The 27,191-nt window shown below is 42.1% G+C and overlaps 1 protein-coding gene, 1 long non-coding RNA gene and 2 pseudogenes across 8 annotated transcripts in view; 1 reads left to right on the top strand and 3 right to left on the bottom strand.

Annotated features, from left to right (window-relative positions):
* TOM1L1 (target of myb1 like 1 membrane trafficking protein) overlaps positions 1 to 1,652 on the bottom strand; it is a 61,478-nt gene extending 59,826 nt beyond the window's left edge. For all 5 annotated transcript variants that reach the window (XR_013177620.1, XR_013177621.1, XR_013177622.1 and 2 more), the window contains exon 1: positions 1,405 to 1,652. Coding sequence is in view for 2 of the 5 variants with exons in the window: in XM_077164828.1 (XP_077020943.1) it covers positions 1,405 to 1,462 (58 nt within the window). In the remaining 3 variants the exon portion in view is untranslated. The remainder of the gene's footprint in view (positions 1 to 1,404) is intronic.
* Positions 1,653 to 1,723: 71 nt separating this feature from the next.
* On the bottom strand, positions 1,724 to 20,336 carry LOC143687659 (uncharacterized). 3 transcript variants are annotated; one of them, XR_013177624.1, is made up of 4 exons: positions 20,061 to 20,336; positions 19,319 to 19,829; positions 10,912 to 11,070; positions 1,724 to 1,933 (listed from the first exon to the last, which is right to left on the bottom strand). It is a non-coding gene; the product is annotated as an uncharacterized LOC143687659 (long non-coding RNA). The 3 variants fall into 3 exon arrangements; XR_013177623.1 differs by lacking the exon at positions 10,912 to 11,070 and having other exon boundaries at positions 20,061 to 20,333; XR_013177625.1 differs by lacking the exons at positions 1,724 to 1,933; positions 10,912 to 11,070 and adding an exon at positions 11,883 to 12,204 and having other exon boundaries at positions 20,061 to 20,334.
* Positions 17,575 to 18,529, top strand: LOC143685621 (sialidase-3 pseudogene; annotated as a pseudogene).
* A 3,784-nt stretch (positions 20,337 to 24,120) lies between the features above and the next one.
* LOC143686624 (keratin, type I cytoskeletal 18 pseudogene) lies at positions 24,121 to 25,484 on the bottom strand (annotated as a pseudogene).
* Positions 25,485 to 27,191: the final 1,707 nt, after the last annotated feature.

Here is a 27,191-nt window from a genome sequence, read left to right as displayed (position 1 = left end):
ACTTGTCATTGAATAGACAAAAATGATCAACCTTGTGTGGTCAGGTACATACTGTTCCTTCTGCCAGAGGCTCCATCCCCAGCCCTTGTTCTTCTTCTCACCTCCCCCTCTTCCTAGAATACTTTCTCATCCTTCAATAGCCATCGCAGTGTTATTCTCTCACCCTCTTTTTATGTGGTTTACATCTTTCTCCTGTGTTGTAGTTACTACAAACTTGTGTTCCTCTTTCCTCTAAGACTGTGTGCTCCCTGAGGTGTGAGACCATTAACTTTGCCTCAACAGTGCCTAGCCCAAGTCCCAGCATACAGCTAGCATTCAATAAATGTTTACAGCTGTTAAAGAACTAATAAAAAATACTGCTGAAGTTTCTCTTGCCTATGAAAATGCAGTCTGAATGATTTCTGCTTAGAGTTCATTTTAATATTTAATTTCCAACATGGGTAAAGCCCTGGACAGTTTAGAAAGCATTTCCTCCTCACAAGACCCTGTGTGATAGTTACTCTTGTGGACTGATAAAGACGTGGAAACTAAGGTTCAGGTTGACTAGTGTGTTTCCATTCACAAAGCAGTTAATTGGGCCGGGACCAAAACTCTCCACATTGAAGTCTTCTTTCTATGACTGTCAAGTTCTCCTGATTTCATCACCCCAGTATCTTCCCGACATGCTTCGCCTGGCGTTAATATGTACTTATGCCACGCCCGGTTCCCAAGAGAGGAATCGGGGAGAAAAGAGGACGGAGCTGGTGCCCGTACAACAGTCCAGTCGCCGGCTTCTGCCCCCGCACACCTTATTCAGAGCACTGCCACAGGAAAGAGACGTGAAAAGTGCCGTGTGTGACCCCTCCCTAGGCATCCTGAGACTCCAGACCACTCTTCTGCAACTCCGTCCTTCATGTCAAGGCTGAACATTTTCATTCCCTTTATTTAACGCTGAAAAGCAATTCAAGTTGGGCCTAAGAGACCTGGTTTGGACAGCCCTGCCTCTCACGGTGAGGTGACATCATTTAAGCTTCAGCCTTCTCGCTCTCGTCTGTAAGTCCGACGCAACGATTCTGTGCCCGCAAGTGAACGCACTTGACGAATACCCTTTCCCGGCAGTGAAGTTTCTGGTCTCTCCGGGTAGAGGCCCAAAGTCCAGTTCTAAATCCCGTAGTTCACCTGTTTTGTTCTACTCCCAAGGAACCATCAAAATGGAGGCGTTCTGGGGAGAATCGACCAAAACAGAAATGCCTACGAGGCGCCAGGAAGACCCTGGGTGCCGTGGGAAAGTTGCCAGAGTAAGGGAAGGATTTCCCCAAACTTGGACCAACTCGGTCCTCCGCAGGCCGAGAATAGAATAAAAAGAGGGAAAGGGTCCCCCGACCCCCAAAACCTACCCCGGCGTCTTCCTCCTTGCGTCCTTACCTATGAGGTGGCCCACGGAGGTCGCGTAGGGATCCCGGTGACTCTTCCCAAACGCCATGGTAGCCCCAGGGAGCCGCGCCCAGGAAATCCGCCTCCACCGCTCTCGGGCTCTCGAGTCCACCCGCTCGGTGCGTCTGGCTCCTCCTCTTCTCCCGAGCGCTTTCCAGGCTGGGGAGGAGGCGGCGCGTCCCGCCTGGCCCCGGAGGGGCGCGGGACCCGGGAAGTGGGGCTGGGGTCCGGAGGCGGGGCGGGGCGGGGCCTCGGGGAGCTCCGCGCACCTGCTGCTCGCCCCGCCCCGCTCCGCAACGCGAGGCGGCGCTCCCGGGGTCTCGGTGGGATTCGCTGGGCCGCCGCGGCCGCGTGGAGCCCACCCGAGTGACGCGGGGCGCCCTCTCAGGAATCCGTGGGTCTTCCAGCCGTCGCGAGCCGGGCGGCCCCGGAGTCACTGTTTGGGAATTAGAGACTCGAGCTCCGACCCTGGCGTTTAGGGGAGCAAATTGCTGCCTCTCTCTGCGTCTCTTTTGCTGCCCTTTGTAGAGAAGGAAATATGGAGTTAATAGCGCAGATCTCAGAATGATCGTGAGAATTTCGAGAAAGACGCAAATCCCTTAGGTCAGTGCTTAGGTCAGTGCTTCGCACCCACAAAATACATATTTGGCCACTGAATAACTGGAAATATTTGACCCTCAACTCACAGATCCGGGAGGTGTGTCCCCTGCCCCTTAAAGCTGTAGCGGACTGATAGGAGACGGAATTGGCCTCCAGATGAGGAGGCCGGAGGTCTCCCCGGCATTCTTTTGACCCTCAACTCACAGATACGGGAGGTGTGTCCCCTGCCCCTTAAAGCTGTAGCGGACTGATAGGAGACGGAATTGGCCTCCAGATGAGGAGGCCGGAGGTCTCCCCGGCATTCTTTTGACCCTCAACTCACAGATACGGGAGGTGTGTCCCCTGCCCCTTAAAGCTGTAGCGGACTGATAGGAGACGGAATTGGCCTCCAGATGAGGAGGCCCGAGGTCTCCCCGGCATTCTAAGTGCCTGCGCCCTTGTCTCTCTCTCCTAATTCCTCCGGGGTGGGGTGCCCCCACCCAAGCTCTCGGTTTCTAATCCCACCCCCTGGGTGCCGTGTTTTCCAGCCTGATTTTAAGGAGAAGAGGGCTTTTCCTTTTGCTCTTGAGGAAGTATGTCTGGCTTTGGGGCTGCTTTGGAATGTAAATCCGAGCATGAAGAGGCCCAACCCTTTCCAGCTCCCTTTTCAGAACAAGAACTTATTTCCTTTTCCTTTGTATCCACTTAACAGCGGGGTGAAATCCCCAGCGATGCCGGAGCTTACGGGAGAGTGGCGTGTCTCCAGGCAGATGGCAGTTAGCCTTAAGATGGGCCGCCTCTGTCTCAGACCTTGCTTCCAGCGATCAGCTAAGGCCCAGTCCCACAAGTGGTGAGGAAAATGAAGCGGGACCTACTGTAACTGGGTTTTTTTAAAAATATAAAGATCAAAATCCATTGCGATGTGCCCCAAGGGGCTAATTTTTTCTTCTCTTTCTGTAATTCTATTATATCTAATTTTTCTTGACCTGAGTAAGCCAATATCTGTTGTTCTGAAAAACAGAAGGAACCATTTTTGTTGTGAACAGTATTTCTCATAGTGGGATTGGTCCTACCTGTAACTGATATTCTCCACTTGCTTATCCTGTATGAGTAGCTATTTCAGATATTACCACTTCTCAACTTCCTTAGTCATCTAACAACCTCTGCTGACACAGTTGAAAACCTCTCTTGTGACATCAGCAACCTGAACTCTATTCCAAGTTGGAACCTCTAGCAAAATAGTTCGCCTTCTCTGCACCCAACTCTTAGGCAACCTTAAAGAGAAAGACGATTTTAGCTTAGGCTGGTGTTTGTTTCAGTAGCCTTCAGTCAGGGAGTGCAAAGCAGGGAGGAACCAGGCATCTGGACAGATTTTCTTTTTAGAGAAGCTGTAAATTTACAGAAAAATCATGCATAAAATACAGAGGTCCCATATAACACCCTATTATTAACACCTTGTATTAGTGTGGAACATTTGTTAAAAATTATGAAAGAACACTTTTATAATGTACTATTTACTATAGCTGGGCGGATGTTTAACATAGTTCTGCTACTGCTATGTGAGAGATTATACTTTTTCTTTTTTGCTGTGTCTGATTTCCTTAAAAGTACAGGAGAATAGGAGAAACAGCAGCAGGGAGGATGGGTAACAACTGTGTTAGCAGGACAGGACTGATGAGTACTACCTGTGCCTGGACAGAGCTTTTATCTCTCTGTTCTGTGGGGTATTGTGCTGGTCACAGCCTTCTCCTTCTGTGTCCTGCCACTTTCTCCATGACTCCCTCCTCCCCAGGCATAGAAGTAAATGAAAGGTTAGAATGGCCCGAAAGCAGGATAGTAGAATTCACAACCAAGTTAAGGTCAGAGAAGTAGCAGAATCCCAGAAAGAAACAAGGGTAAAATGTTTGGATACCAAGACCTAAATCCTACCACAATTTTGATTCCAAGAATACTTTCTAAGCATTTATCATATGTAAGTAATGACACTAGGTAGAAGAAAAGAAAATAACACATTTGAAATCCTGAAATCGATCTTAATTTAGTCTTCACAAACTTTGGAGGTAGGTAGCATTAATTTCATTTTTACAAATATGTAATGAAATTCAAGAGGATAAACTTAATAAATGGCCTGATTAGAGTTTGAATCATAGCTGCCTGATTCCAAATCCCACATAATGCCATTAGATGAATATGTTCAATGAGTATGACTTAATTTTTTAAGGGGCTATTTGATGTAAAGGGAGTCCTCTTGAAGAATAGTTGAACAGAAGTCATATGCTTTATTGATACAGGATCCTACTTTTCTAGGACTGTTTGCCAGGTGTGTTCTAGAAATATTACATGTATCATCTCATTTAATCCCCATAATAATTCTATGAGATCAGTACCATTAATATTCTGCTTTACAGATTAGAAAGACTATGGTAAATAATTTTCCACACAGTCACACTACTAGTTGAAGGACTGTGTGATTCTAGAACCTGTGACTTTAACCACTGAGCTATGCCATCTCTTGCGGGTAGAGCCCTAGATCATAGTTGGTTTCCTTGATTGGTTCATACTTTTGAAAAACACCTGGGTTTTAGGGGATGATGCCTAGAGTATGATGTGACCAAACTTGGCAAGTATACTTGTCTAAAAGACAAAGTTGAGCTGTCATCAGGCTTTATCCAGGTAAAAGTCATTTTCATCCTTTCATTTGCTTTTGTTCTTACCACTAAAATTTTCACATTAGAGCTGGCCATGATTTTAGAAATCACATATTTGCTAACCCATAGTTATATAAATGAAAGAAGTGATACCCCAAGAAGAGAAGTGATCAGTATAAGGCCTTCCAGTCCTTAAAAGATATTAGCATAAAGGAACACAAGTAACTTTATTCATTCTTCCTACTATCCTGCACCTCCTCCCTTTGCCTTGTTTTAGTGTTTTTTTTGTTTGTTTGTTTTGTTTTTTATACATGGGCAGGCACCGGGAATCGAACCGGGGTCCTCTGGCATGACAGGCAAGCGTTCTTGCCTGCTGAGCCAGCATGGCCTGCCCCTTTGTTTTAATGTCTATGTATGCCTCATGCCCTCCACCCCATACTATTCTCTCTTACCCTCTCTGAATCCCTCTCACTTTGGAAGGGTCCTGTTCTAAACATGTCCCACTATCTCCCCACTCTATGGAAACTAATTTCCATAGTAATGTGGTCATCAACTCTAACAACTATTTCCCAGACTCATCTTCTTTGATCCCTCTGAAATGTGTGATGCCCCACCCTTCTTTCTGCTCCCACCTTTCAGGATGCTTCTACAGTTTTGCTTTGGTTTGTTTGTTTTGATTACCAATGTCATATCACTACCTGGATACAAACTTAAAGAACAGACAATTCTGGGACTAAATCTCAACATTAACTTTCTAAAATATTAAAATATACAGCATGCAATGAAGGATTATAAGATGAACAAAGAAACAGGAAATGATGGACCACCCAAAGGCATATGATAAAAATCCAGAAGCCATCATTAAAGAATATGAAACTTCGGACATGCCAAAGACACTAAAAAATGGCCCTCGATATGCTCAAAGAAATACAGGAAAACACAAAGTAAGAACTATCTGAAGGCAGGAAAGCAACGCATGAACAAAATGAGAATCTCAATAAAAATAAGGACATTTTTAAAAAGGAAAAAACAGAAATGCTGGAGTTGAAGATCATGAAAAAAGCAATGAAAAAGGTGGCAGAAAAAAGAGTCAGTGAACTTGAAGTTAGGATAATTGAAATGCTCCAGGCTGAGGAGCAAGAAGAACATAGGATAAAAATAGTGAACAGAGCCTAAGGGACTTGTGAGATACCATCAGAGGTACTGTGATGGTTAGGTTAATTTGTCAACTTGGCCAGGTAATGGTGCCCAGTTGTCTATTCAAGCACTGGCCTGTTACTAGGAGATTTCATGGACTTATATCATCAGTAAGTTTATTGCATTTGTGGCTGATTACATCTACAGTCAACTAAGGAGAGTTTCTTCAGCAGTGAAAGATGTTTCATCCAATCACTTGAAGTCATTAAAAGGAGAAATGATTACTTCAGCTGTCAGAAGAGAGAATTTTCATTTCTACTTCTGCCAGCTAGCTTTTCCTGGGTTATTCATCAAAAACCTTCATCACAGTTGACAGCTTGTAGCCTACTTTACAGAATTTGGACTTGTGCATCCCCACAGTTGCATGAGACACTTTTGTAAGAGCTCATAATATTTGCAGACGCTTCCTGTTGGCTCTGATTCTATAGAGAACCCTGATTAATACAGCCTTGGTGCTAGGAGTTGTTCTTGAGAAACAATATTAAAAATGGCTTTTTGCAATTGGTTCTCTACTCTGATTAGACTCAAAGGCACTAATGCTCTATTTCCAATCATCAAAATGGCACTGACAGCCCATGGCGTGAGTTGGCAATAGAGATACACAAAATATCACCATTGGATACGACTACTCATACACTTATAAAAGGCAAGGCTCTGGGTGAAAATGTTTTTGACATCTTAACAGAATTTGTGGCATTAAAATATTTAATGATGTTCACTGGTTGTTCCTAGATATGTTGGATACAGTTACAAAAAAAAGGGATGAACTGAAGTCTTCAAATTTGCAGCATAAGCACTGTATGAAACATGTAAAAGTTTCTGTGTGTTCCCTGAAAGAAAATCTTATCTGCTATGGCCACAGACCTGAGATCTCTAGAAACCAGGCCCAGAGTCTTCCTGTGCAAGTCACAGAGTTATAATCGTACAGGGTGTCTGCTGTTAAAGTGAGGGCATTGATTGGAAAGGAATGGGATCCTGAAAATTGGAATGGGGACATATGGGTTGATGATGGCAGTGGGGACACTGAAACTCGAGACGCTGCTAAATCTTTGCTATAGAAACCTGTAATGATCTGCCCCAAGGAAACAGCTGCCTCACCTCCAGCCTGCACTAAAGAAACAGTCACCAGACCTCCAATCTACCTTGAAGAGACAGCTTCCCTACCTCCAGTCTGCTTTGAGGAATCTGCCATCCAACCTCCATCTGAAGAGATTAAGCCTATAGTGCTTAGTAAACCTCAACCATCTCTCCTGAGGAAACAGCCCTTCCTCCTCTGTCTGAGAGTAATCCTGTTTTGCCAGGTGACACTAATATAATGCCCTGAAGTAACTGCCTTGAAAGACTCTTCTAATTCTTATGCCCCACCCCACCAGCGCTCTTTTTCTTCTAGACCTATAACTAGACCAAATTCCCAATAGGCCCCAAAGGTGAGGTACAAAGTATGACCCATTAGGAAGTATGGTATACCCAAAAGCCTGTATGAGTTTTCCAATTTATATAGATAGAGACTGGGAGAATATGTATGGGAATGGATATTAAGGGTGTGGGATAATGATGGAAGTAATATAAAGTCAAATCAGGCTAAGTTTATTGATATGGGCCCTCTAAGCAGAGATTCTTGAGTCAGTATTGTATTTCGAGGGGTTAGTTTGAGTGGTTGGCTGAAACATGGACCAAAAGGTGGCTGGCATTACTTGAGGTCAAAATGCCAGAATTCCCTGCTATAATGTAGATGAGGGGATCCAAAGGCTTAGAGAGATTGGACTGTTAGAATGGAATTACCACGCAAGATTTGCTCGCTCCAGAGGACATTACCGTACACCAGGACTGTGAGGAATACATTTGTGAGACTAACCCCATCACCCCTGAAGAGCTCTAAAGGTGCTCTTCGCTGTACATCAGATATCACAGTGGGAACTGCTGTCACTTAGCTGGGATCCTTAAACATAATGGAGATGAAAAGAGGATCCTGAGTTGGCAGAAGCCATGTGGCAGCACTTAATTGCCAAAGACAAGGCGGGAGTGGCCACCATAATGCACAGCAGTCTCAAAACAACAATCAAAATAATTTGACTCACAAAGACACATGGAGTTGGCTAGTAGATCATGGGGTACCTACAAATAAAATAGATGGGCATTCTACTAAATTCTTACTTGATACAAGTGAAAAAGTTCTAGGTCAAGTGAACAAAAGTCTAACTTGAATTATAAAAACAGAGAATCATGACCCTTAATCAATTCCCAGATCTCAAACAGTATACAGCCCCACAGTCCCTTGAATGAAGGTAAGACTAGGTCCCCTTGGGGAAAGACCCTTTTACCCTGCCAAAAAAGTACTATTAATCTTCCTCCCAGCCCTTTGCAATGAGACCTGAGGCCTTTTACCAGGGTAATTGTGCATTAGGGAAGGGAAAATAATCAGACATTTCCGGAATTATTAGATACTGGCTCAGAAGTGACATTAATTCCAGGAGACCAAAAACATGACTGTGATCTACCAGTCAGAGTAGGGGCTTATGGATGTCAGGTGATCAATAGAGTTTTAGCTCAAGCCTGTCCATAGTGGGTCACCAGACCCATTCTGCGGTTATTTTCCCAGTTCAGAATGCATTATTGGGATTGATACACTCAGCAGCTGCAGAATCCCCACATGGGTCCTCTGACTCATGGAGTGAGGGTATTATGGCAGGAAAGGCCAAGTGGAAGCCACTAGAAATTCCCCTACCTAGCAAAACAGTAAGTCAGAAGCAAGACTGGGTTCCTGCAGGGATTGCAGAGATTAGCCACTTTTAAGGATTTGAAAGGTACAGAGGTGGTGATTCCTACCACATCCACATTCAACTCTCCTGTTTGACCTGTGCAGAAAACAGATAGGTCTTGGAGGATGACAGTGTATTATCATTAACTTAACCAGGGGATGGCTCTGATTGCAGCTGCTGTTCCAGATGTGGTATCATTGCTTGAGCAAATCAATGCATCCCCTCATACCTGGTATGCAGCTGTTGATCTGGCAAATGCTTTTTTATCTCAGTTGCTAGAAACAACTTGATTCAGCTGGCAAGGCCGACAGTATACCTTCACTGTCCTTTCTCAGGGGCATATCAACTCCAATCCTATGTCATAATCTTGTCCAAGGAGAGCTTTATAATTTCTCCCTCCCACAAGACATCACAGTGGTCCATTATATTGATGATATCATGATAAGTGGACCTAGTGAACAAGAAGTGGAAACCACTCTAGACTTATTGGTAAAGCATATGCTTGTTAAAGGATGGGCGATAAATCCAACAAAAACTCAGGGGCCTTCCACCTCAGTGAAATGTCTAGGTGTCCAATGGTATGGGGCATCTTGAGATATCCCTTCTACAGGTGAAGGATAAGCTGTTGCATCTGGCTCCTCCTACAACCAAAAAAGAGGCACTATGCCTAGTTTAGTATCTATGGATTTTGGAGACAGCATATTCCCCATTTGGGTGTGCTACTCCAGCCCATTTATCAAGTGACTAGAAAAGCTGCTAATTTTGAGTAGGAACCTGAAAAAAAAGGAGGCTTTGTGACAAGTCCAGGCTGCTATACAAGCTGTTTTCTGTCACTTGGACCATGTATTAGTCAAGGTTCTCTAGAGAAACAGAACCAACAAAAGAAATCTGTAAATATAAGATTTTTTAAGATGTGTCATGCAATAGCGGGAATGGGAGAGTCCAAAATCCATAGGGGAGACTGTGAAGCTGGTAGCTGTGAAGAAGGGTCTGTATCAGCTCCACAGGAGAGGCTCGCTGACTGAAGAAGCAGTGAAAAAGTCTTCTTCCTTAAAAGTCTTCAACTGATTGGATTATTTCATTTGTGGGAGATGTGCCTTCCTTTATCTGCAATAAATTGGCACAGATGCAATCAACTGACTGATGAATTTAATACACCAACTTTCCAGTTTATCAACCAGCCATGAAATATTCTTGCAGCAAAGACAAGATGCCAGACAACTGGGCATCATCACTTGGCCAAGTTGATACCAGAACCTAACATCACAGACCATATGATCCAGCAGATCCAATGGTGCTGGAAGTGTCAGTGGCAAATAGAGATGCTGGAACCTTTGTCAGCACCCTGCAGGGGAATAACAACACAGGCCCTTAGGATTTTGGAGTAAAGCCTTGCCATACTCTGCGTCTAACTACTCCCATTTTGATAAACAGGTTTTTGCCTGCTACTGGGCCTTAGGGGAGACCAAACACTTAACCATGTGCCACTGAAGTACCATGAGACCTGAGTTGCCTATCATGAGCTGGGTGTTGTATGATCCACCAAGCCATAAGTTTGGGCATGCACAGCCTCCATCACGAAGTGGAAGTGGTAAATACAAGTTAGAGCTTAAGCGGGTCCTGAAGGCAAAAGTAAGTTACAAGAGGAAGTGGCCCAAATGCCTATGGGCCTCGCTCCTTTCTTATTATCTTCTCTTTCCCAGCCAACAGCTATGGCTTCTTGGGAAGTTCTTTACAACCAGTTCACTGAAGAAGAGAAAACCCAGGCCTGCTTTACAGATGGTTCAGCATGATATGCAGGTACCTCACGAAAGTGAACAGTTTTGCAGCCCCTTTCTTGGATGTTCCTGAAGGACAATGGTGAAGGGAAATCCTCCCAGTGGGTGAAACTTCTAGCAGCACACCTGGTTGTTCATTTTCCTTAGAAGGTGAACTGGGTAGAGGTGCAGTTGTATACTGATTCATGGGCTGTTGCTAGTGGTTTGACCAGATGGTCAGGGACTTGGAAAGAACATGATTGGAAAATTGGAGACAAACAGTCTTGGGAAATGGTATATGAGTAGACCTTTCTGAGTGGGCAAAAAACATGAAGATATTCATGTTCCATGACAATGCTCACCACAGAGTGATTTTAAGCACAGAAGGATTTTCATAATCAAGTGGATAAGATGACCAATTCTGTGGATATCAGGCAGCCCCTTTTCTCAGCCACTCCTGTCATTTCCCAATGGGCTCATGAACAAAGTGGTCATGGTGATAGGGACGGTGGTTATGCATGGGCTCAGCAACTTGGATTTCCACTCACTAAGTCTGACCTAGTTATAGACTTTGCTGAGTGCCCAATCTTCTGGCAGCAGAGTCCCACACTTAGTCCTCAATATGGCACCGTTCCCAAGGTGATCAGCTTGTTACGTGGTGGCAGGTTGATTACACTGGACCACTTCCATCGTGGAAGGGGCAGTGATTTGTTCTAGCTGGAATAGACACATTCTTTAGATATGGGTTTGCCTTCCCTGCATGCAGTGTTTCTGCCAAAACTACCATCTATGGACTTACAGAATGCCTCATGCACTATCATGGTATTCCACATAGCATTGCTTCTGAACAAGGAACCTACTACACAACAAATGAAATGCAGAATTGGGCAATGCTCATGGAATTCTTTGGTCTTACCATGTTCTCCATTATCCTGAGGCAGCTAGATTGCTAGAACAATGGAATGGCTTGTTGTTTTTTTTTCAAAGAGAGAAAAAGTTTATTACTAGGTACATAGTAGGAGAGCAGGTGGCCTAGTGGCCCAAAATCTGTCCTCCCAAATTGCAGTAATTATGATAGATTTATTAGAGAAAAAGTTGGACAGAGTTTAGGATAATGAGCACAGTGGCCTCAGATGATGTAATTAGAGGTGATCTAATTATTGAGCATGTGCATACTGATTACATGCTTAGAGAACTTATGTAAGAAAATGGCAAAATGAGGTATAGGTGACTTGTAGGTTAAGTCTAAGCAACTGTGCATGTCAGGTGGACCCACTTTGGTTAGATCCAGTCTTGGTTATCAAGATAACTTTGGACATCAGGTAGGTTAGTTCTGGGCTGACCCAAGATCCTTTATTAATAAACATTGGGGGCTGTCTTTAGTGATTACAAGACTCTAAGGTTGAAAAATTGGATAACTGGGTACAAATGAAGGTTAGTCACAAGGTTTTACAATAACAGGGCAGAAGATAAGGGCTATACAATCATCATCAGAGATTAAGGTAGCTGGATTACAATTTAGCGATTTCAGGAATTTCCCTCTGTCTACTCCAATATACCAGAAAGCAAAAAGGAATATCTATATAATGATTCAGTAATCAAAATCATCCCTTAAATCCTGATTTCTTGGTTACAAGAAATTGTATTCCAGCCTCTCATTTAGTAATTATCTCTTAATCTTGAGGGATATCTCGGCGATGACTCTTCTTATTGCTCCAAGGCTGAAAGTGGGTGTTATTATTAAGGGACAAAGGGATAAGATGATGAAACCAGTTGCTGTTCCTGGAGAGACCAGTATTTCTAGGTTTCAGAGCTTCTCTGGCATTGGAACAATCTGGAGGTCTTAGGTCTCTGAAAAACAAACTTAGTAAGTAAAATTTTACAGAGCCAAGGTTATCTTTGAGGGTTTCCAGGAACACTGTTGGTTGGGGGAATGGTCTTTTGAAGACCCAATTATGGCAACAACTAGGTGGCAATATCTTGCAGGGCTGGTGCAATGTTCGCCAGGAGGGTGTCTGTGCTCTGAATCAGCATCCATTCTATGGTGCTGTTTCTCCCATAGCCAGGATTCACAGGTCAAGAATCAGGGGGTGGAACTGGGAGTGGCACCATTCATTATTACAGCTACTAATTCAGTAGAAATTTTTTTGCTTCCTATCCCTGAAACCTTAATTTTTGCTGGTCAACAGGTCTAGTTCCAAAAGGAGGAGTGCTTCCACCAGGAGACACAACAACAATTACATTGAACTGAAAGTTAAAACTGCCACTTGGCCGCTATGGAAGGGGATTACTATTCTAGCTGGAGTAATTGATCCTGATTATCAAGGGGAAATAAGACCACAACTACACATTGTAAGTAAAGTGCTTTCCTGGTATACAGGATATTCCCTAAGGCATCTCTTAGTACTACCATGCCTTGTGATTAAAGTCAATGGAAAGTTGCAACAACCCAATCCAGGCAGGATGACCAATGGCCCAGAAATTTCAGGAATGAAGGTTTGGGCCACCTTACCAGGCAAAGAACCATGGCCAGCTTACTGAGGTCAAAGGGAACATGGAATGGGTAGTGGAAGAAGGTAGTGATGAAAATGAACTATGACCAGTTACAGAAATGAGGACTGTGATGGTATGGATATTTCTTCCTTGTTTTCTTGTGAATACATTGGTATATGTACATAAAAGTAATATCTTTTTCCTTCTCTATCTTATCCTTTTATCATAAGACATAAGTTGCATTTTCTTGCATGCCATAGTATTTAAATTATAGGATATCAAGTTTAAGAGTGAATATTACCCAAGGACATGCACCCTATTCTAGAGAAATTTAATGCATTTCTGGTTGTATGCGGGACAGTTGAGTATTGTTAGGCAAAAAAAAAAGGCTGTTATTGTTTTTTATTTAGAAGTTAAGTATGGTTTAAGGTTTTGTGTACAGCTGTCAAGTTGAACTTGGCAAGGGTGGATTGTGATAATTACATTCATGAGTCAACTTGCCAGGTAATGATGCCCAGTTGTGTGGTCAAGCAAGCACTCGTGTGTTACTGGGAGGATATTTCATGGACTTATATCAACAGTAAGTTGATTGCATCTATGATTGATTACATCTACAGTCAACTAAGGAGAGGTTCTTCAGCCGTGAGAGATATTTCATCCAATTAGCTGAAGTCTTTAAAAGGAGAAGTGATAACTTTAGCACTGAGAAGAGAAAACATTCATCTTTGCTTAGGTCAGCCAGTTTCTCCTGGGGGAATTCATCAAAAACCTTCATCAGAGTTGACAGCTTGCATCCTGCCCTACAGAATTTGGTCTTGTGCATCCCACAGTTGTGTGAGACACTTCTGCAAAATTGCATAGTAATTACAGCTATCTCCTGTTGGTTCTGTTTCCCTAGAGAACCCTGACTAATACAAGTACGAATATATGCATTAAGGGAGTCCTAGAAGGGGAAGAGAGAGGGAGAAAGGATTAAAATGAGCGTTTAAATAAATAATGGTGGAAAACTTTCCAAATTAACAGAAGACATGAATATATATATTCCAGAAGTACCACAAACCCCAACAAGATGCACTCAAAAGACATCCACACTCATGCACATAGTAGTCAAACTGTCAATTGCTAAGGACATGAAAACAGTTCTGAAATCTGCGAGAGAAAAGCAATGTGCTATGTAAAAAGATGTTCCAATGAGATTAATTTCCAATTTCTCACCAGAAACCATGCCAGCAAGAAAGCTGTGGGGTTAAATAAATAGCTGAAAGAAAACAAATGCCAATCAAGAATTTTCTATCTGGCAAGACTGTCTTACAAAAAAGAGAGGGGAATTTAGACATTCCCAGATAAACAAAAGCTGAGGGAGTCTGTCACCACTAGATCTGTCTACAGGAATGCTAAAGGAAGTTCTGCAGATTGAAAGGAAAGGACACTAGAAAGTGGGCTGAAGTGGCATAAAGAAATAAAACCTTCCAAGAAAAGGTGACCATATAGGGAAATTACAAATACCAGTACACTACTGTATTTTTTGCTTCGTAACTTCACTTTTTACATTGTGATCAGAAAGGATATATTATATGATTTCAATATTTTAAAATTTATTGAGACTTGTTTTGTGACCTAACATATGGTCTCTCCTGGAGAATGATCCATGTGCACTAGAGAAGAAGATATACTCTGCTGCTATTGAACCCTGTACAGATTCTAAAATGCAAATGCATAAAATGAATGGTAAATATATGGTTTTGGACATAAACATATAAAGATATAATTTGGTAACAGGTACAACACAAAGTGGGGGAAAGATAGGCATAGGAACAGTGTATGTGTATGCTATGGAAGTTAAGCTGTTATCAAAGCAAATATGGTTGTTATAGATTTAGGATATTACATCTAAGTGCCACGGTAACCACAAGAAAATATCTGAAAAATGTATACAGAAGGAAATGGGATGAGGCTTAAATTGGTATACTACAAAAATAAGTCAAATAAATACAAAAGTAGGCATTAATGAAAGAATCGAGGAATACAACGAATGTCTTACAAAGACCAAATGCCAAATGGCAGAAGAAATTCTTACATTATTAGTAGCTCCTTTAAATACAAATGAATTAAATTCTCCAATCAAAAGGCAGAGATTGGCAGAATAGATAAAAAAGCACGATCCAACTATAAGCTATTTCAAGAGACTCACTTTAAATTCAAAAATAAAAATTGTTTCAAAGTGAAAGGCTGGAAAAATATATCATACAAATAATAAGCAAAAGAAATCTGGGGTACCTATACTACTATCAGATAAAATAGACTAGGACAAAAACTGCTGTGGAAGGGACAAAGAAGATCAGTATATACCCTTTAAGGGGTCAATTCAAAATTCAAAAGGAGGCATAGCAATTATAAATACATACGTACCTAACAGCAGAATTCCAACATATATGAAGCATGTATTGAAATATTTGAAGAGAGAAATAATCAATTTTACATTAATAGTATTTCAGTAATGGATAGAACGTATAGGTAGAAGACCACTAAGAAAATGGAAGATGTGAATTATACTATGAACCAATTAGACCTCGTAGATCTATAGAGAACACCACCTAACAGCGCAAAATATACATTCTTCTCTAGTGCACAGGGAGCATTCTCCAGGATAGACCATATGTTAGGTCACAAAACAAGTCTCAATAAATTTTAAAATATTGACATCATGTAATATATCCTTTCTGATCACAAATGGAATGAAGTTAGAAATCAATAATAAAGGGAAAAATAGAAATTTCACAGATGTATAGATATTAAACAAACACTTTTGAATAACCAATGGGTAAGAAAAGTGATCACAAGGGAAATTAGGAAATGTCTTGAGGCACATGAAAAAAAATACAATGTACCAAAATTTAAGATAGCCACCAAAGGTCATGCTGAGAGGAAAATTAGCTTTAAATGCTTACATTAAAAAAGAAGAAAGATCTCAAATCAGAGACCTAGCTTTGCAACTGGTTGATCTAAGAAAATAAAAGCAAACTAAATCCAAAGCAAGCAGAAGGAAGGAAATAAATAGAGTGGAGATAAATGAAATAGTGTATAAAAACCAAAAGTTAGTTCTTTTAGCTAGTCTGACAAAGAAAGAGAGAAGACACAAATAACTATAATCAGAAACAAAAGGGGAGATGTTTCTGCTGTATTCACAGTCAGAAAAGAAATGATTACAAAAGGATACTATAGGCTCAAATGCCAAAAATTAGAGAACCTAGTTGAAATGGACAAATTCCTAGAAACACACAAACTACACACACTGACTCAGAAGAAATAGAAAATCTCAACAAACCAATTACAAGAGATTGAATCAGCCATTAATAACCTCCCAATAAAGAAAAGCTCAGGAACAGATGGCTTTCATGGTGAATTCTACTAAACATACCAAGAAGAATTAAACCTATCCCTGCTCAACACTTCCAAAATTGAAATACTTCTTAACTCATTCTATGAGAACAACATCACTTTAATATTACAGCTAGATAAATATACCACAGGAAAAGAAAATCACAGAACAATACACCTTATGAATATAGATGCAAAAATTCTCAACAAAATACTAGCAAGCCAAATTGAACAGCACATCAAAAGAATTGTACACCGAGATTAAGACAGATACATACCAAGAATGCAAGCTTGGTTCAACATAAGAAAATCAATTAATGCAATACATCACATTAATGGAATGAAAAAAACAAAAATTGATGCTGAAAATTCATTTGACAAAATGTAGCACAACTTCTTGATAAAAAACACTCAGGAAAATAGGAATGAAAGAAACTTCCTCAATATGATAAAGGGCATATATAAAATACCCACTGATAATATCATATTCAATGATGAAAGGCTGAATGCTCTCCCTCTAAGATAAGGAACAAGACAAGGATGTCCACTGTCACCACTGTTATTCAACATTTTATTAAAAGTTCTGGCCAGAGCAATTAGACAAGAAAAAGAGATTTAAAAAATTCTATTTACAGTAGCAAGTAAAATTAGAAGTCTGGGAATAAATTTATCCAATGGTATGAAGGACTTGCACATGGAAAATTACAAAACATTGCTAAAATTATTCAAAAAGACATAAATAAATGTAAGGATATTCCATGTTCATGGATTAGAACACTGAATATTGTTAAAAATCCATTCTATGCAGAGATTACAGAATCAATGCAATCCCAGTGAAAATTCCAAAAGCTCTCTGGGCAGAAATGGAAAGGCCAATCACCAAATTTATATGGAAGATTGAAGGGCCCTGAATAGCCCAAAATAAAAAGAATAAATTTGTAAGGCTCACACTTTCTGATTTTAAAACAGATTGCAAAGTTGCAGTAATGAAAACAGCATGGTACTGGCATAAGGACATATAGACCAATGGAATCAAACTGAGAGTCCAGAAATGAACTCTTAAATCTATGATCTTTTACAAGGATGCCAAGTCTACTTAATGTGGAAAGAATTGTCTCTTCAACAAATGGTGCTTTTAAAACTGGATATCATATACAAAAGAATGGAGATGGACCTCAACCTTATACCATATGAACATTAACTCAGGGTCTGTCTGCATACTGGTACATCAGTGTCTCTGGTGTCATCTTTCAGGCCATTTCTTTGCTCTTCACTTCTCATGTTTGTCTCCTTATCCTCATCTATTGTTTCTCCCTCTCCTTCTCTCTTCCCTGTCAATGACTCTCCCCTTTCCCGGTCTCCCCAGTCTTGGTACCAGACATTCTCTTGAGCTTTCTGTATCTGGGGCCTGAAGGGCTGCACCTGTGCCTTACAGAAGAGCCTCCCACGCCCAGCTCTGCTTCAAGAGAGACCAAGGAGCTGGGGTCTCGAGCAGAGGTCATGAAGAAATGGTATCATGCTCCTTCAACAGCCCTCTCTTCCACCAGGAAGACGAGAGAGGGATCACCTACTGGGTCGCAGCCCTGCTCTATGTCCCTACCATCCACATCTTCCTGGCCTCTGCAGAGAAGCACTCAACCAACAGAGATGAGGATGCCCTCTACTTGGTGCTGAGGCAAGGGTTGAACACTGGGCACTCAGTCCAGTGGGGCCCCAAGAGGCCCTGATAAAGCCACATTACCTGGGCATAGGACCACGAACCCTTGTCCTGTACGGAAGCAGAAAAGTGGCTGTGTGTACCTGTTCTTCATCTGTGTGCAGGGCCATGTCACTGAGCGGCAACAGATTGTTTAAGGCAGGAATGCTGCCTGCCACCTGCCTCATCTGCAGTAGGGATGCTAGATTCTTATGGGGCAAGATGAGGGACCTGACTTCAGAGGCCATTGGCCCAGAAGTGAAGGCTCATTTGTTGTGGGTCCAGGTCACAGCATTCAGGTGGGGCAGCTGGTCATTCCTGCATATACCTGCTGCATTCCTTACTCGTTCTTTGGCTTCTGGATACCATGTAAAACCAGGCCTCATTCTGTCAGAATCATGGCTCTTGTATTCATGCCCAATAAGTAAGAAATGGAGGGTTGACCTAGGCATCTACCTGAAACAGGCCCCCTTGGAGGCTGCCTGCTGGTCCTGCCCCTGGATCATGCACTGTGGGTCCTGGGGTTACTCTGATATGGCTGCTCTGGAGGAGGAGGGCTTGTCTGGGTGTTTGAGTGTGGAATCAAGTGGGAGTGTGAGCAAATAGCCTTCTGCCTATTTACAGACCGAGAAATCCTGAGCTACATGCAGGGGGACTGCACTAGCCCTGGTAGTAACCCTGAGACAGTTTTCGAAGCTAACTGTTCTAGTTTGCAGGCTGCCAGAATACGATATACCTGAAATGGAACTGCTTTTAAAAAGGGGAATTTATTAAGTTGCAAGTTTATAGTCCTAAGGCTGTGCAAATATCCAAATGAAGGCAAGGCTATGGAAATGTTCAAATTAAGGCATCCAGGGAAGGATACCTTGGTTCAAGCAGGTTTCTCTCTCAGTTGGAAAGCCACATGGCAATGTCTGCTAGCTTTCTCTCTGGGAATCGTCAAGGCTTCCCTGAGGCTCTGTCTGTTCTGTTGGCTCTGTCAGTTCTGATAGCTCTTGTGGCTCTTTCCAAAATGGTTTCCTCTTAAAGGGCACCAGGAAGCAACACCACCTTGAATAGGTGGCGACCTATCTCCATGGAAGCCATCTAATCAAATGTTACCACCCACAATTGGGTGGGCTACATCTCCATGGAAACAATAAAAAAGCTCCCACCCAGCAATATTGAATGAGGATCAAAGAAATTGGCTTTTCTGGGGTACACAGCAGATTCAAACTGGCACACTAACTAATTGGCTTAAGATCTAACTTTACGTAGAAGGGAATAGGAACCACAGCCAGGATAACAGGAACTAGGGTAAAGAGATTACTGAAGTCTTAAGAGAATCTAAAAGCCTAGTATTCTGTTCCCTACCTTTCTTTGCCCCTCCCCCTCCAAAGAGCAAAATGAAAATTTTACCATAGTTACTGTAGTGAAGAGAGCACTAAACTGGGAGCCAGGAGACCATGATATGGTCCTGGCTCTGCCACTGACTTCCTTCAGGACCTATGTATGCCACCTCACCGCTCCGGGCCTCAGGTCTCTGTCCATAAGATGAGAAGACAGGCTCTGTAAGTTCTCTTCTTCCCATTCCTGGGAGAGGAAGAGTGCCTGGCTGCTCCAGGATCGGCAAGTCCTGGCTGCCTATAGACTCTGATGTCACAATGGGAATCAGAGAACTTATTTTTACAAATGACACTTCACATTCAAATGTGAAGTTATAAGCAGGTGTTAGAGCAGGAATGAAGATTTGGATGGTTTATTCCATTTTTAAGTAACAACACCCATATCCTTCTAATCACACTCAGAGCTCTGCTTTTCCTCTGTCTTGGAGGAATTGGGCACAACAGTAGAATTGAGAGGTCACCTATCTTCTCCAGCTTTGCAGTTCTGCTCACTCTTTCCTCTCTTAACCAGAAAGCATCATTCCCTAGGAAGAAAATGAGAAGCTCAATGCCAGTGGTCCATGATAATGGCACTTTTTGCTTCTGATGGCATTACCTCTATAAAAGATGGACCTAAAGTTCACTTATTAGGATGATTTCTGATAGGAAAAGGACATAGGTCTTTAAAATATTGGATAAGGCTTCCCACAAGGAGCTAAAGGAACTCACACTTTATGGGGTGAGAAGAGGAAGAAAATTCAAGAAAGTAAATGTACCTGGTGAAATAGTTTGCAGATTTTGGGCCATAAATTGGGATGATGGTAGCTCCTGACATCATTTTCTTGGTTGCATGTTCAGTGTGACTGACTTGTTGAAGGTGCTAGTTTCCCTCAAGCTTGTTTTTTCTTAGAATGTTATCCTGGCTCAGCCACTCTTTTACCGATGGAGGAGGTCTTCAACCTCCCCATTAGGAAGGTCTCTGGACTCCCAAGCTTCTGAGTTAGGCCTACTTGATTTGACCTACTGGAATCACTGTTTGTGATGTAGGAAAGGACAACTCTTTGTATTATAGGTTTGCTGTTGAAAAAAGCTGTACTGGGTCTTTCAGTTGATACCAAATTGATTGCTCTTAGATTTTCTCCCCCATAGCCTATTATTATCACATCAATCTATCATGAGATTTATTCCTTTGAGTGGGAAAGCTCTTTTTTCCCTATTTTTGACCACAGAAAGCAAGCCTTAGCCGTAGAATGTAGTCTGGGAAGCTAGGGGTTGCAGATGTACCAGTAGAATGGGGGAAGAGCCTATAAGATGAAAGTAGAACTGTACAACACGAACAGTGAACCCTGATGTAAACTATGGACTATAATTAACAGTATAGTTATGATGATAACCTTTCATGAATTGTAACAAAGTTACCACACCAATGCAAAGTGTTAATAAAAGGGAAAACAGTTTGGGAGGTGGGGGTATATGGGAACTCTATTTTCTGCATGGTGTTTCTATAAATCTACAACTTCTCCAATAATAAAAATAAAATAAAATAAAATAAAATAATAATAATAATAAACCTGAGAGATTCCAAGCTAGGATTTCATGCTGGAGTAGGAGAAGTGGCCCAACGGGATGCTGCCGGGACGTCTGTGCCACAGGAAAGCCTTGAAAGAAAGGATGGGCAGCGAGATAAACACTGGCATTTGATTTCAATGTGAAACTTGGTTTAAATCCCAGCGCTACTGTCTGTAACCGTGATCTTTAGTAGGCCAGGCATTCTTTCTGAACCTGAGTTTCCTTATCTATTAACAACGGGACTAATTACACATATCTCAAAAAGCAATTCTCTAGAGTAAATGCGATAACATTTGAATACTTCGAATAAATGCCTGGCCTATCACTGGTGCTCAATAACTGTTAAAGCCCAAAACCTAAAGTAGGGGCCTACCCCTTACTTTCTATTACATCATCCTTGTTATGCCTTTTATAACACTGATTATAATCTAAAATTGTTTTTGACTATTTATTTAATTCCTGTTGATAAGCTTCATCCTCCAGAAAATAAACTCTTGTGAGTCTACATTCTCCTGCAGGTTCAGCCTGGCCATTTTTCTCAACCCCTTAAAACAAACCTACCCAAAGAGATGCAAATTTGGTCTCTCACACCACACCTCTATCTGTCCTTTTAAAGGACATCTCCTTGCCAATACCAAACACAGTCCTCTTGCCCTCACCTTACTTTACCTCTTAATACCATTTATCACAGTTGACCTCTTTCTGCTTCTATTTCTTCTCCTGCCTTTTGTGATGGTACGCCCTCCTGGATTTCTCTACTTCATTAGTAGTTTTTCTCCCCCCAGTTTCTTTTCAGGGATCCTCCTCTAGCTGACTCCTAAGTACTGGAGTCCTGGGTTTAGTCCAAGGTCTTTTCTGGCTTCACTTACTCTCTGGTGATCTTGTCCAGGGCTTTAAACACCCTCTGCAGACTAATGATTCCCAAATCTTTATTTCAAACTTGCATCCCTTCTTTGAGTCTCAAACTCATATATCTAAATGCCACTCTACATGGGTATCTAATAGACATTGCAGCCTAAGAACAGCCCTTAATTTCCCCCCTTCCCTAATCTGATTCTCCCCCTGTCTTTCTCATCACAGTTAATAACTCTCTCATTTCCAATAGTTTAAGCCTAATCAAATAACTCATTCTTTATTCCTTTACCATCACCTCTTTCATTCTACCCAACAGCAAATTCTGTGGGTCTGATCTAAAGCCATCCCTGACTTGACAACTTTTCAAAAGCTCCACGTGCATCCAATATGACATTATTAGATCATATTGTCCACATCTCTTGCCTCTTACCTGGTTGATCTTCTTCTAGTCTTGTTCTCCTTTTCCAGAGAGGAGCTGGAGACACCTTTTCAATGGAGGTCAGATCATACCCCTCTCCTGCTTAAGACAGTTCCAACAATTCCTGTTGCAAAAAAAATGCCATTAAACTTTAATTGTGAAGCTATACTGCTCCAACTACTCCTCTATTGGTGTTTCACACTAACCCCTCACCCCCCACCACCAGTTCCCTACACTCTGGTCCCTGTGGCCTTTTTTCTGTTCTTCAAACACACACGTGTCCCACGTAGAGTCTTTGCAATACATGTTCCCTCTGCCTGGAATGCACTTCCCTCAAATTCTTACTTGGCTTCTCTGCCCCAAACAGGTTACAGTCTAAATGTCACCTTCCCAGAGAGGTGTTCCCTGACCACGTTTTGTAAAGCTAGCACTTGAAATGTAGCTAGTGCAGCTGAGAACATGAATTCTTCATTTTATTTCATTTTAACTAATTTAAACATGCTTAAAAACTGACACTCGTTTTAGTTATTGGAAAAGTAATTTTAAGTATGTTTGGAGAATTTTGGCTGAGTCTACATTTTCAACTCAAAACTTTATGAAATCTAAATACAGATCAAGTGTTTCCAAAGAAAATTTAGCTTCTGGATTGAAAACTGTTGTAAGTGTAAAATACACACTGGATTTCCAAGACTTAGTATGAAAAAGAGAATATAAAATGCCTCAATAAATTTTAAATTGATTACATGTTGAAATGATAATATTTTGGATATATGGGTTGAAGAAATTATTAAAGATAATTTCAGATGATTCTTTTAACTTTTGAAAGATGTGGCCAGTGAAAAATTTAAAATTGCATATGTGGCTCACACTATGAGAAATGTAATGGCTAATTTCATATTTTTTTGGAGAGCACTGATTTAAAGCCTCCCTCCATTCCCAGCTGCTACCTCTCTTATCCTATTACTCTGTTTGATTGTCTTCATACCTTTTACTACTAGTATTTGAAATGATCTCATTTCTTTATTTGTTTGCATATTTATAGTTGTATCCTTCTTAGCTGGGTCCATGAGGGCAGAGAAGAGAAAGGTCTGTTTTGTTCATCACTGCATTACTCAGTGACTACACTACCCACCTCCTATGTCCATGGTTTATTAAGGCTCCTTGTGTTGTAAGATGCCCTATTATTTCAGGTACCACAAGAGAAAAAAGCTTCCAGTTAAACTATGACATGCTGCTTCCTTCACACTGCAAATGCTTCTTTTACATTTATTTAAGTAACTCTTTGACGCTTATCAGACATAGGCTTTTTTCATGCATAACTCTTGTGCATGGATGTCAAAGAAAATGTGAGCAAAATGCATTAGCCAAGATATTGCTATAACTTCTTCTCAATTAGAATCCCATTCTTCTGAATCACTCCTTGACTCAGAGACATCAATGTGTTTTTCCACACCATGTCATGCTTTGTGCCAACAAGAGCAGCAGTGATGCAGCATTTCTTTAAAAAAGTGCCTCACTATTATGTCCCAATATTTCAATTATTTCCTCTAAGCTGTTGACACTCACTTTGCAAGTTGGGGTGGTGGTGCTTTCTGGATCTTACCAGAAAGTGTCAATGAAATGTTTTCAGACAACACACAGGACTCATTTGCCTTCCCCAAATGATCCTTAAAAAGCCTGCTGCCTGAAAACTCTAGAGGCCACAGTCGTCCCACGATGCCAGCTTGCATATGCCCAGGAAACGACAATTTTCCCCAACAGACATTACAACAAGCTGTGGAGCGTAAAATGTATCAGAGATGTCAAAAAGTAAAAAGGTAAAATAAACAAATAAGTAAAAGTGCATCTTAGAATTGTTAAATTCCCTAGTAGGTACCCTACAAATATTTGCTCAATGAATGAAAATAATAATGTATGGAGCCATTGTTCTTACTGTGTAAGTATACTATAGTCTAAAACAAGTTATTTATGAAAGAAATTCATATAATAAGGAATTATTTCATCTGCTTGTTTTTTTGAAGATCAGAAGTTTTTCTTGCCATTCCCCAAAGGGCACGCTGCATCTGCTGCCTCAGAACTTTGGTGAGGTTCAACTCAGATACCACTTTGCCATCCTCGATCCTGTGGGTCGTGGTCTTGTGGATGGTTTGCATGAAGTTGCTGCTGCCCAGGCGCCACTGAGACTGAAGTCCTCCCCGTCTTCCAGCAGGAGGCAGTAGGTGGAGATCTCGGCCTCCAGCTTGCCACCGATGTGCAGCAGGGCCTCATACTCCTGGGCCTGGTGCTGCCCCTCTGCCCGGATCTGTGCCAGTTCTGGCTCCAGGTGCAGAAGAAGGCTGTTGAGCGGCTCCATCTGCACGGCGTAGCGGGCAGCCACCTTTCACAGTCTGCGCTCCAAGCAGGCCTTCAGATTTCTCATGGAGTTCAGGATGATTTCCAACAACTGGACAGTACATTTCAGCTCTGTAAGTGTCATCTCAGTACATCTACAGCTCCTATCTCAGCAGACTGAGAGGTGACCACTGTGGTGCTATCTTCAGTCTGCTGAGACCAGTACTTGTCCAGTTCCTCTCGGTTCTTCTAGGGCAACTCATCATCCTGGGCCCAGATGTCTGCCATGATCTTGCTGAGGTCCTGAGACTTGGGGGCATCCACCTCCATGGTCAGCTCAGAGCTGGCAATCTGGGCTTGTAGGCCCTTTACTTCCTCCTCATGGTTCTTTATGAGGAGCAGCTCTTCCTTGAGAGCCTCCATCTCCATCTCCAGATGCAGCCGAGTGATATTTGTGTCATCACTGACCTTGAGGAGCCCATGGATGTCATGCTCTACAGACTGGCACATGGCCAGCTCAGTCTCGTACTTGACTCTGAAGTCATCAGCAGCCAGTTGGGCGTTGTCAATCTGCAGAAGGATATAGGCATTGTCATGGAATTTTCAAAGATCTGAGCCCTCAGTTCCTCAAGGGTCTTCAGGTAGTGGCCCCAGTGACCTGGGGTCCCTTCTTCTCCAGGCATTCCTGAATTTTGCCCTCCAGTCTCCAGTTCTTGGTCTCCAGACTCCTCACCCTGTCCAGGTAGGAGGCCGGGCGGTCATTCAGGGCCTGCGTGGTCTCCTTCTTGCCCTGGATGCCCTCCATTCCCGCCAGACCCCCAGCCATCCCACTGACCAAAGTCGTGGCCCCCATGCCACCCTGGGAGCTAGAGGAGCGAGACACAGAGATCTGGGAGCCCAAGCCGCAGGCACCCGCATAGACGCTGGCCACACTGCTGGCTGGCCGGACCTGCTGGCTGTGCAACTGGACAGAGCCCAGGGAGCGAGAGGTGGTAGAGAAGGTGGTGGAGTGGGTGGTGAAGCTCATGTTATCTGGGGAGGAAGGTGAGAGGCCGGGACTCAGGATATGGCCGTCTCATCTGCTTTTAAATTCTGGAACCAGTAATACATTTGTGATGTTGATTGCAATTCAGTCTAGAACAAGTTTTTAAATTGTGAAGGCACTTTTTAACTTACAACTCTACTCATAGTTTGTCTCTTAGAGGTTGACTGCAGTGTATTTCAAACAGTCTGCTTTTCAAAAGGTACAAGTATTACTCAGATTCTCAGCAAAGCACCTGGGATTTCTTGTGTATCAATAATTAAAAGCATTTTACTTTATACAAGTCATTGTTTTTAACCATGAGAGGGCAGTCTTGTTCAACTTATCACAGTCTCCCAGCTGCCTAGCTAGGCAGGTACGTTCTGGCAGAATGATGATTCACGGGAGGAGGAGGCAGGCTCCAGGAGCCTGGGCCAGCTGTATGTTCCGGGGTGTTTTACTGCTACAAGCTAGCTTCTCTGCAGGGAAGCACATTGATGCTTCTCACTGTGTTTCCCTCCTGGGTGTCTCATACTGGCAGGGAAATCTGGTATTCCTTGTTTAGCAGGGCAGATGGGGGGTGGGAGCATAGGGAGGTTGTTGTTTGGGAGAGTAATGATGACATGACTCAGGAATTGAGTGGCTGTAGGAGGGGATGATATAATAAAGGCAGTGCCTGGGATTAGAATCCCTGGATGACAGATACATACCTACTGGTTTGCAAGCTTTGAAATAGAGTTAGAGGCTACCTGAAGCAATGCTAAGAAAGGTCTGAGGTTGAAGGTGGATCTAGCAAAGGAAGAGTATCATAATCATTAGGTAGAGATAGTCAGGGAGACAAGAAGGGATAGTACCTTACATTTTGCATTCTTATTAGATCATTCATTCATTACTTCATCACATAGTATTACATTTTACTATATGGAGACACAAAACTAGCTTACTTTCCCTAAGCTAGTAAGGAAAACTGTCTCTTAAACACATAACTGCAATTCAGTCTGAGTGATGAATAAATCTACAGACACAGCACCACGGCAGCACAGAGGAGGACTGGGTTACGGTAGTGAAGAAGTTCTGTGCAGCATAGGATTAGAGTCAGGTTGGTTGGTGCAGGCCTGAGTCTAAATAATGCAATAAGTAAGAAGGGAAGAGAGCTCTAGAAAGTCTGGATCTCATGAACTCTACTAATACTTTCTCCCATCTCTTTAAGGGTGATAGCAATTATAAACTTTGTCCACTTTCCTTTATAGCGCAAGGACCTTCCAGGTCAGCTTTATCAGCTGAGATGCAAGAAATGTTATGGCAACATTCACTCATTCATTCTACAAAAACATAATGAGGCCCTCAAGTGTGGCAGTCACAGTGGTAGGAATTATTGATGGTGAACAAGATATAATCCAATGCCTGCACTCAAAGTGCTCACAATCAAGCAAAGAAGAATTTATGACTTAGTGAGCAAAGTTAATTTCTTTGTGAAAATGTGTAGATATTCATTTTGCATCAAGTCCTTGAATCCAGTGATTAATCACACTTTTCCTCATTGGCTTGTTATTATAAAAGGATGAAGACAAACTTCAAAATGACAGGCAAAGAAGTGATAGAAATCATAGTATTTCAGATAAGACTTAGCCCCAAGTGATAAGGTAAATGTCCTACCCTGCTTCTTACAAAAGAACAAAACAATTGCATTGTAAACTCAATAAAATGCTTATC

Source organism: Tamandua tetradactyla, chromosome 6, assembly GCF_023851605.1.
Source record: "Tamandua tetradactyla isolate mTamTet1 chromosome 6, mTamTet1.pri, whole genome shotgun sequence".
Lineage (NCBI taxonomy): Eukaryota > Metazoa > Chordata > Mammalia > Pilosa > Myrmecophagidae > Tamandua > Tamandua tetradactyla.
This window is presented reverse-complemented; position numbering and strand designations above follow the sequence as displayed.